The 11,250-nt window shown below is 38.3% G+C and overlaps 1 protein-coding gene across 3 annotated transcripts in view; it reads right to left on the minus strand.

Moving 5' to 3' along the window:
- Window positions 1–11,250, minus strand: part of LOC109472307 (uncharacterized protein C15orf41 homolog) — a 55,973-nt gene that overhangs the window by 7,510 nt on the left and 37,213 nt on the right. Inside the window, exon 11 of one of the 3 annotated variants that reach the window (XM_019771991.1) lies at window positions 1,645–1,693. The exons of the other annotated variants lie outside the window; for them this stretch is intronic. Within the exon in view, the coding sequence (XP_019627550.1) occupies window positions 1,660–1,693 (34 nt within the window). The 3' untranslated portion in view covers window positions 1,645–1,659. Of the gene's footprint in view, window positions 1–1,644; window positions 1,694–11,250 lie in introns of those variants that run through there. 3 annotated transcript variants of the gene reach the window in all.

Here is an 11,250-nt window from a genome sequence, read left to right on the forward strand (position 1 = left end):
CTCATCTGAAATAAAAAAGTATTCCCATCCTGAATTATCTGCATGCAATTATTGTTCATCAGTGTAGTAAAAAGTTTACGAGAGTTTGCAGTTAAAACTGCATAAAAGATAAAATGTGCGAGCAATTGATTTATTCACAATACATATATTTTATGGTTGAATACAATAAAATACAGACAAAAGACCTGACTCTGACTGTTTCTGTCTACAAGTGGTCACAAGGGTGGTAACCAGGTACTGTAAATGTTTTGTTTCGCTGTACAGGGGGAAAAGGAGGTTACGGGCAGATTTTGAAGTGCACAGTTGAAGCAAATCTGTTGTACTATATACAAATACAAAAGCCTGTGTTTGCAGTATCACGATTTCCTGTTAAGGGGACACCTCAAAAATAAAACCACCACAAAAGTCAATGCATTTACAGTACAGCATTTACCAAGGCAATGGTTCAAAGGTGAGCTGCTACCAGGCAATAAATCGTGTGGAGAGGGGACAGCTGGCATGTGGCTCATTTGAACACCAATCTGCAGAACTAAGTACCTCGTTAATCGACAGGTGCAATTGTGTATCAACAAACAAACAAAAACAAATCAGGCGTTCACAAACATTCAAATCATATCTCCCACACCCGGACACACCTGTTGGTTAGGAAAAGGTAACCACCGACTGTACAAACTTTTAATAGTCTTTTTCTGTTAGCACTGAGTGTGAAGTCCCAAAAGATTTGCATACCATGAAAATGCTTTCATTATGAAACAGTTTAAACTGTAATTTCCAACACAAAAAAAAAATTGCACTGTGCAGTCTTTGTCAAGGAATCTCTTGTGTTGGAAATTATAGTTTAAACTGCTTCATAATGACTTCTACCAACACAGACAAACTTTCAAGATAAAATGCTTTCATTCTGTGGACCAAAAAAAGATCAGACTGCAAAAGTCTGTATGTTACAAAACATTTCTAATGGCCCAATTAAGGACTTAAGACTTTCAGTACATGCATTCAATAAAAATGAATAACATACATTGTATGCCGGTATCTTGTAAAAGATAAAATACTGGAGTAACTAAAAAAAGGTAGCAGTTAAAAAGTATTCATACTGCAAAATGGCTAACACTTCATAAATAGACTATGTATACATGCAAACGTCATTAAAATATGGATAGAAGAGGACGATTCGTTGTGGTGCAATCAGTGGCAAGGCTCTTTTATAACTACAGTACTTACTCCAACAATGGCACACCTCCAGTAAATGGTGCATTTTGAACACAGTGGGAAGCTACTGTCATTACTGATGTTAGTATCACTTGAAGAATAGAGGCATGAAAATATGGTAATAGCACACTATCAGCGTGGAAGAAAACACAATACAGCTATATGCATAACTGTTACATGTATATGTTGATTACTTTTAAGTACAATGATCTTCTTGATTTTGTGATCTGAAGTCCCCATACATGATAGACTACATCATTACAAGCCACTTGTAAAGCCATCATGCATTGGTGTAAGATGCGTTGGTGTAAGATACGGTTTATCTGACACACATGTTGAGCAAGGAATTGTTGCTATGTTCATTATTATTATTTTTAGTACCGGGGTATTCTCTCTTGGGTAATTTTTCCCTTTTCAACCCACACTTTCCATCTTGGTTGCCCTTTTAGTCTATCCGATGAGGAAATATTCTACATGATGATACCTGTGCAACATACAAATGTATGTGTTGTCAGGAATGCTTGTAACATTTTTAGACACATTGTTACCGCTACAGAATGTGACAATTTCAAATTCAAGTGCCATTACCATGCTATGTTAGTGCAGCAGTGTAATTTTATTTCCTGCCATTTGCAAGTGATTCAGAATATTGGAAAATGTGTTAGATTATAACTATCACAGAAATCTTTATCATTCAAGACTTCTGATGCATTTCTTGGATTTGACTTTAAGTATTACAATAAAATGAGTGTATGTACATGTGTACATGTATGTTCCCGTAACAATATATATACCACCCAAACAGATGGAGTTTAGTTTGAGAAAAGCGTGAATCTGCACTCCAAATTTTATTCATGCAGACCCGACAAAGCCTATTGTGCAGGACATAATGCACAATTCTGATGTGATTCCCCCCCAGAGAGGGGAGAATAATGTCTACCATGTGACATTAAAAGTCCTCCACAGTGTTGATAAATGGCTATGTTTAATGCAACTTTGGGCCACACTAAATTAAGTCGTTGGTGAACGGATATATCTGTTCATGGAAAAGCTGAATAAAAGAGATAAAAATCTTTTGTGATATTCCTAGGAGGGAAAATTAATGATGTACAATAAGTTAGTCATATACCATATATACCTTTCAACCAAGAAATAAAACTTACGGCAATACATTAGTTTCACTGTTTCAGACTCAAAGTTTGAACTGGGAAAAAAGAAAAAAAAAAAGTACAAAAATACCTAAAACTACCTAAAACATTAAACATCCCATAAAGAAATTCTGCAAAAGTCATCGCTACGAGCTAAAATGAGTAAAATAAATTGCTAGTATAATGAAATTTAGTTATTAAATTACAAGACCACGAATTACATTTTGTGCCCAGATAAAAAGCTATTTCCTAACCTCAGGTTTCTTATTATACGTATACGACACACACCAGACTGTATACTCCACCTGTGTGACAGATAACAAGCACAAATTGGTGTACGGCAAACAACGCTATCAGACCACCATGTGTTAGTCTGGTTGCCTTTGGCACCTAAATACAGCCACTTATTTTATAACCCCACTCTAAATGTGGAACGAGCCGTTCCTAATATGGCACCTGTCTTGACAAGGTCCTTAGACATTCTTAAAACTAAGAAATACTTCTGCTTTTTGTCCCAGTAAAAAGGCAAAAACATAGAATGGTAGAATATAGACTTAAAAACCACATAAATATGTTATGTGGGAATCATAAATCTGGCTAAGGATCTACATTGCATTTTCCTAAAATAAAAATCGTTTTATACTTGTTAGATGAATTGTTGTTGAACAACATGTTTGTCTAACCTGCTACCCAAACTAGAACAAAAGTCTATTACACCTGTGCCTTCTCCTCTCCTAAACTTTATGGTGTTTGACCAAGGAACAATTCCACTTGTTCTTGCACAATAACCCATGTGTTGACAGTCTCTACCTTGGTAGTTGGGAGGTTGGCACAGCTGGTGCTGTATTATGCACAGGAATGTTGATATGCTCGTCCGACGGTCTATTGTGTGTCTTGGAAACAAGATGGCCGACTTTGATGGCGGTAACTACGTGGGGAGGAGAGTGGGTCGGCAAACAGTTTTTATGGCCATTAATCAACACAGGTGTTGTACTCAGACAGAAAGTCTCCTTCACCTTAAAAAGTTTATGACTATGAGGTGACCTGACCTTTGTCTACAGTGGAAGAGTTTTCTTTTTCAACCTCGAAGATAGCTCCAACAAGATAGAAACTTCTCGAAATGGTAGAATTAATAAGTTTTCAATTCTGATGCAACAATTATGATACAAAACAATTTATGTTGTACTTAGCTAGCATTTTTGTAATGAATATACAACTTCTCTTCAGGGCTCAAAATAATGGGTGCATATGCAGGTTAGTGCAGGTAAAGTTGGAGCTGTGCAGGTATTTCTGGTTTTATATATACATGTACAGATGTATGTGCATTTCTATATGCTGCATTGACTGTTACATGTACCTCCTATGAAAGATAAAAGAAACAATGGCAAAAGTCTGAGTGGTGCAGGTAAAATTTGTCTGGTACAGGTTATTACCTGCACCAGAGCAAGTATGCAGAAAAAGGTATTGTGAGCCCTGATCCTCTATCATTTTCTAGAACGACCTGTCCTGATTTCACCTGCCTCCATCTGTGCTTGCTGCTGACTTGTCTATAATTCAGCCTGACATGTCAGCAGACACATGTTTGCATACATAAAACACTGCTGCTAAAGGCTACATCATGGAGAACACCCCCAGGGAACCTGTACCACTGCTTAATGATGTATCTCCTGTCAATAGGACTATGTTCAGTGGGTGAAAGGTAAGGGGGGGGGGGGTTGTCAGTGAAAAATATGCATCAATTTCCCGTCATTTTGCTTCAAAAACTTTTTTTGTGCTTTATCTAATTATATATATATATTTTAATTAATGAAAAAAAAGCTAGAAATGCAATATCTGTCTTGGTCTATACATGTACATGCTACGAGTATGGTAGTTATCAATTTAAAAAGTCTAGGAAGAAAGGAAATCATTGCATCTTGCAAGTAAGAAATATCATGTAAGAAACAAGTTCTGCTTCAAGATGCCTTAAAAAGTTTGATACATACAGTACAGTGATATTTGGAACTTGGATTACATTCTGAGCTGTTTTTAACATTAACAAAAGCTGCTTACAAGAAGTACAAGTACAGATGACCATGTCTTGGGACCCTGAAATGTTTCACTTGTTGAGTGTACATGTCTAGAGGAGAGTAGTCAGTTGTCTTGTAGCGTAATCGCTTGTTCAGACAAATCCTCCAGTGCTGGTTCAAAGCCCTAAACATGACAGCAACCAGACGTGTATGTCAGGCAAAAAATGATCTGCATGATGTATAGTTATATCTGGGGAATCAGCACATGATGTACAGGGAACACTCGCCCAGACACAGATCAAATTTCTGTAGAGCTTGGACATCAATCTGTCAACACCAGTTGGACTGGCCGGATGAAAGATCTGACCTCGGGGAGTGATTGGTCAGCTGGAATTTACAGTCTGTGGTCAGTGGAGTCCAGCTGATGTATCATTCCCCTCACCATATCTGACTGACCAATCAAACTGTCAAAACAATTTGGCCAGCATGCTACATTAGTGATGGGTTCTCCCTCCAGCCTGTGTAAAACTCTGCTGTCTTTCTGTTTTGTTTTATGATGACTTCTACATGGAGCAATTCCTTATTTCTAACAGGTTTATATATAAATGTTTGTGTACTTACACTATGTATATGAACAGAAAGTTTTGTTATGTCTTAAAGTTTTGTCAAAACAATTTGGCCAGCATGCTACATTAGTGATGTGTTCTCCCTCCAGCCTGTGTAAAAACTCTGCTGTCTTTCTGTTCTGTTTTGTGACGACTTCCCCATGGATCAATTCGTCATTTCTAACAGGTATATAAAATGCTTGTGTACTCACACTATGTATACAAACACTATTGTTACCTTTTAAAGTTTTGCCAATTGTCAGAGAACTTGATTAATATAGTCAGTCTAATAAAGACTATGGCATTTAACTGCGAATAACAACAGTCAAATCAAGTACAAACCGATGCAAAAAATATTATGTCCAAGTTTAAGTTCAATGTTCAAGGGAAAAGTTATTTTGCCTTTTTGGTAGCACTAAAAAATACTTAACAAACTTACTACATACAATTGCAGTAGGTTCAACTTCAGGTCTGCCCCCCTCCCCAATAATCATGTAGCTAGACATCAGGCATGTCACAGATAGACATAAATGAATAAATTAACATGTAAACATATAGTTTTGCAACATCATCAGAAACTGCCAACGATCCTCACATCTCCAGTAACCTGACCGTGACCTTATGCCAACACCAGGCTCAAAGTTCACCATTTACTTGTCTCAAAAGAAAAGACCAGTTTGGCCAATTAGCCATCAAACAACCAGACACCCCTGATGTATGTGGACAACACAACATGCTGACTGGCCTAAGCTGCCAACTGGGAACCATTGGCCCTACCAAACCTGACAGATGGAACCACTGTGTCAGGGGTGAGGAATGACTGACCAATCAGATCCGTCCCCTGTGGGACGATGACCAATCAGGGCTGTTAACTTTGAAAAATGGTGGACCAATCAAAGGCGGATTTGTCATCATGAGGTAGCTTCATCATGTCTCACTTATCAACATGTATGCTCCCGATTTTCTTTACAAAAAACAGACACGGCATTACTGTAATCACCATGATAATGCAATAAGATACTTTGTCTGCAAAATCAAATGATAGACTAATGAGTAAAAATGCTTTTTATATGGTTGTCGAACAAGCAAGGAAATTGCCTGATGCAACTGTTGCTGGCAATAAAACGCACAAATATACACACACAAAACAAAGATGTATGGATGTAGTTATGCAGAAATATTATGGGTACATAACAAAAGACCAGACAAGACAGATGAGAAATACAACTCAGTGTCATGGAATCATTGTGGTATGACATGTTTATGAAGTTTGACTTAGTGTTAATGGATGAGTTCAAATAAAACACAAAGAACGCACTTCAGATAAATCAGCCGTTATAGTTTCTCTTCAAATGTTAGGGTTCACTGAAATGATAATGTTAATTTGATGTGACTACTCTAGAATCATGATTCTGATGATTGACTGATTCAAAGAGATATGAAAGTTATCTATAAATACCTTACATTGTTAATGACTTGACATCGACAACAGGACTTATACATGACATTGAGTGTGAAAAGTTCATGGTCTACACTCTACAAATTAGGAAATGTTATGGAACAAAATTAAAAGATACTGTATTAAAGTTTGACTAGTGTTGTAGACATACAAACTAAATTTGAAGAGGATTAACCAGTATTAATTTATTGGGATTACGACATTAAAGAGAGCTGTTGCAGAGTCTAATGCTGTGTTCCTCAGTCATTGATAAGAGTAAGCATAATACTAACAAAGATAATGATAATCAGGATATTGCAGCCAGTGTGAAACGATGCAGAGATGTGATCCCATGTGACAGGTAGCAGCCAGACTACACACAACCACAGGGCTCGAAATACTGAAGGCATATCACTATTATCAGTAAGTGCAGGTAAAACTGGAGCAGGTATTACTGATGTCTACCTGCACCTAACCTGCACTGGTCCATGTACAGGGTTTATATACAAATGTATGTGTATGTCAATGCAGCAAATAAACATCCACAATCATACAGTATGAGGATGTTTATTTGCTGCATAGACTGTTACCACCCATGAAGTATAAAAGAAATATTAAATGACAATGGATTCTGACAGTTTTTACTGATCCATTTCTCCCAAAGTCTGAGTGGTACAGGTAAAATTTGTCTATTGCAGGTAATTTTCATCAAAGTATTTTGGACCCAAATTTTTCCAAGTATCTTCAGCCTAGGCTCTACTAGGCACTGTGGATCACTGGAAAAATAGTAGAAATTGGCCAAAATAAACGGAATACTGTACCAGGGTTGCTAAATTTATCTTGTATGGCCAGCCAACTCCCCTGGTAGGCTGGTATAGTATTCCCTTTATTTTGACCAATATCTACTATGTTTTCTTTACAGTACATGGTAGGGGCTATTTTGAGCCCTGAACCGAGTGAAATATCTCCCAAACCATCCATAATGAAGATGGCAGAACACGAGGTCCTGTAATCCTGTGCGAGGAAGTGTGAAGCGTGTTTATCCAGCCCCACCCTCAGTCCTCTGCACTAAGGAGGCCTGACAACTTCCATACTGTCGGGATGACCAGGGTGGGAGGGAGCGTGACACTCTCATAAAGCCACAAACCCGGACAATTAGGGATGATGGTCACAGCGGTCCAAATCACCCACTCAGCCCGAGGAGGGGCTAACACGGAGCGACAGACTATGGGTCCCCGGTGCCCAATATGCAGGGGGGAGTTTTTTAGTGCTTACTGCTGCCTCCGTAATGCCCGCTTGATGATGATATTTCAACTGCGGCCACAAAACAAGCTTTAGGAAGCTCATATAACTCCGACAATTACGGCAAATATCCTTGTATAGAAACCTGAGTTTACTACTGGGTAATATGATTGACATATCTCAGGACGGTAGTTAAGGGTACCGTAACGACGCTGGTGAAAGGAGTAAAGGGGCTACTGATGAATTCATGTGAACACGGCTAATAGTGATTCAATAGCCGGGGATTGGGAGTCATGAATCCATGTCAAATGTACTTTTGCTAGAAAATGATGAGGCGATCTATTCAATATCACCCAATACAGGCTGCCTGCTACCAGTTTTAGTGTATTTTCAGCATTAGGAAGGCCTGATCCGCTGTTTTTGTCGTTCCTGTTCATGCAAGTGGACTTATAAATGACAAGAATCGTAAAAGTAAAGTCATACGTGCAGTAAAGTATATTGTTGGCAGAAAAGATCAGGATAAATTGCGAGCTCTGAACTGCTGATAACGGGATCTTCCCCGGTGATCACAGTTCCGCAGTAGTTGGAAAAAATTGCACATGCTGCTTTGGTTTTCTATATTAATTGCAATTTCAGTCTGTGGTTTGCGCTCTAATATGATGTTCCACCTTGTTAGCGGCATCACATCATTATGCTGCCGCGCTGAAGAACATCCTTCACTACAAAGGCTCCCTCTTCATTACACTTTCCACGTGCCAGATAACCATGACTTTTACACCCAGAGATCTTTAATGAACTATGGATAATAAAATAGATGGCTGGATGATGACTGACTTGACTTATTGGAGATGACATTCCCGACCAAATCGGTCCCGCGAGACGCGGAAAAGTGACTGTTTGGCATTCCAGCGACTGCTTGTTAGCGACCGAAATCGGCAATCTGATCTTATTGTCTCACCGGGAAATTCACAGGAATAATGAAACAGGAGGAAGACTTCATTAGACCGGCAAGGAATGAGATTAGGCCACTATTATATCCCAGCCTTCCTTTCTTGCGACACCGCTATCGAATCTCCTGTTCAATGTAAATACGGTTTGTTTCCGAGAGGAGTGTAGGTACCGAAGTGGACACAAGTCAATACATGTACTTAAATCACGGCGTGATGGTAATAGGAGTGGTGTATGTGCGCTTATTATGACTCATTGATTTGAAGATGAATATCATTGTGTACCGCACCACGCAATAAAGTCATGTCAGCTGAAATGTAGTCGAAAATGATTCATGTTACACTGAACTATGTAACACTCTGGAATATCGCACAGAACTTTTCCTTGATGTAGTTATTATCAATCTCTATCAAGTCAAAGCAAAGAGCAGTTGTTTTACAGATTGTCTGACAATTGTACTTTCTTGTAAAAGGGCCAATCCATCAAGTTTGGTGTAATTACCCAGTCCCATAATTTGCAGGTTGGTTAAACATACATACATACATGTACAGGCCAACGTTTGTTCCCTTTATGAAAGATGACAGCTTCTAAGGAACTACACTGTGCACAGTGTAATCTCATTAGTAACAAAGCGAAAAGTCAATTCTTTCAGAGTTGGTTGTTATGTATCGACTTACTTACATTCCACAATTCTAGTTTAAGCCCCGATTTCTATCTGATTACCATCAATGTAAGGCTGAATTTTAGCTTGTATTCTTAAATCTTACTTCCAACATGTCATCGCCTGCATGTGCAATATCTATTTATACAGCAAAGTTTTCTCTTTCCGACTGGCAACAATGTTTTTGGGACTGTCATCTACAAAATCAAAAAGCAAAATTTTATATTTGTAAGTTGACAATGAGATGAATGTTACTGTAATTTTGTACTTTTATGTTCATAGTTTTCACTGTCACTTCTGTACCGCAAACTTATCGTTACCTCAACTTTATTTTTTCTGCACCTGTCATCATCAGAAACATATACCTCCGTGAACACCTCCATTTTTCTCAGACTGCTATCTTTTGCTACCACAAACATGAAGTGAATTACAGTAATATTTCCAAACATCTTTGTAAGTGTTCATTCATAAAACGTGGGCTATGATTCCAGGAATTGCATGCAGGATAATCATCATCATAGACAGATGACAAATGTGATCTCCATTGCTATAAACACTTTTAATAATGTCAGAACATTCAAATCAATACAGTAACCTGCATATTGAAAGAGACATGGGCTACAGTAAGGGCCTGTGGAACAGTGTCAGAGAGTATCCTGGGAGATCCCTAACTTTTGAAATGAGACAGCTGAGGTGGCAAAGTTATACTTCTACCGGTAGTCAAAAACAAATATGGAAATAGTCAAATGCAGAAGTGGTGGTATTATAGTATTGGTTGGTACTGCATTTGTTGTACTTAGTATTTTTGTCAAAATGGCATAGATTTAATCTATATGCACAGACTGAATCTAATCCTATTTTTTTGTGATCTCACTGGCTGCAACTTTCTTCTGCACATACCCTTTTTTGCCATCTCCATATTCTACATCTTCACACATTGCTCTTTGAATCTTAATCATGGCTTTCAGATCAACCACTAAAAACCTCTGCCTATCTTCCTGTTTAATAGCAATAGCAGTCAGACCTGATCATTCAATGATTTTTTTAAAACACGATGACTGTGTGCATTCATCGCATAAACAAATTCAGACTTAGGCTATTACAGACTATTTCCAAAGCACAATATCCTTTAGCTTAGAATAAACAACATTGCTGCTAATGACTGTTTTGTATCTGTATGGTCTTCAGTGTACAGTACACATACTTTCTCCTGCCTAGCTCCTGATCCCACCACAGATATCCTGTACTAGCAATACCGGGGAACAACCGATACGCTGTTTACCATAAACTGGCTTGCAGGATGTCAGAAATTACTGTCTCCTTAATAAAGCCTGAACTTTGAATGAACTTTGCTACTGGTCAAGAATGCGGCAACCTCTGTCAAGTCGGCTGGGAGCGGCCCACAGTGAGACAACCCACCTGTCCCGCATGACACAGTCGTGTATAGTAACAAAGCAAACCCCCTGGCACTCAGAACCACTGGCATAAAACTTGAACTTGAAAGGAACTTTGCCGAGGGGTCTCTCTTCCTGGCCCCTCACAAAGCAAGATGAATGGTGGGGGGAGAAAACAGTGTCAACAGTGCCAGCAGCCAGGTTTCTACAAAGGGGGGCCTTGTCCTGCTAAATCAGAATATATATATATAGACTGGTTTATTTGCAGAAACACATACTTGATACATACATAGTACAGTAGGTTAGAAGCTTTTTGCAGCCAAAGGCTGAATTGAGAAGCTTTTACAAATTTTTAAAAAATTACATGACTAATACATAATATATATACATAAAAAGTGCCTTGAGAGGCATTAAACACCACTTATACGCTAGAATAATACACATTTATGCTAAAATTACATCATACAACTTCTGTTGGCAAATTACTTAGGTACAACTGACAATAATAAAAAAGTACAATTACATCATGTGCAACAACATAAAATGAAATCTACTGTATGGCAAGGTTATTCAGTATGTTCAGCATTGTGGGGACA

This window comes from Branchiostoma belcheri, unplaced genomic scaffold (assembly GCF_001625305.1).
Source record: "Branchiostoma belcheri isolate BF01 breed outbred unplaced genomic scaffold, Haploidv18h27 scaffold27, whole genome shotgun sequence".
Taxonomy (NCBI): domain Eukaryota; kingdom Metazoa; phylum Chordata; class Leptocardii; order Amphioxiformes; family Branchiostomatidae; genus Branchiostoma; species Branchiostoma belcheri.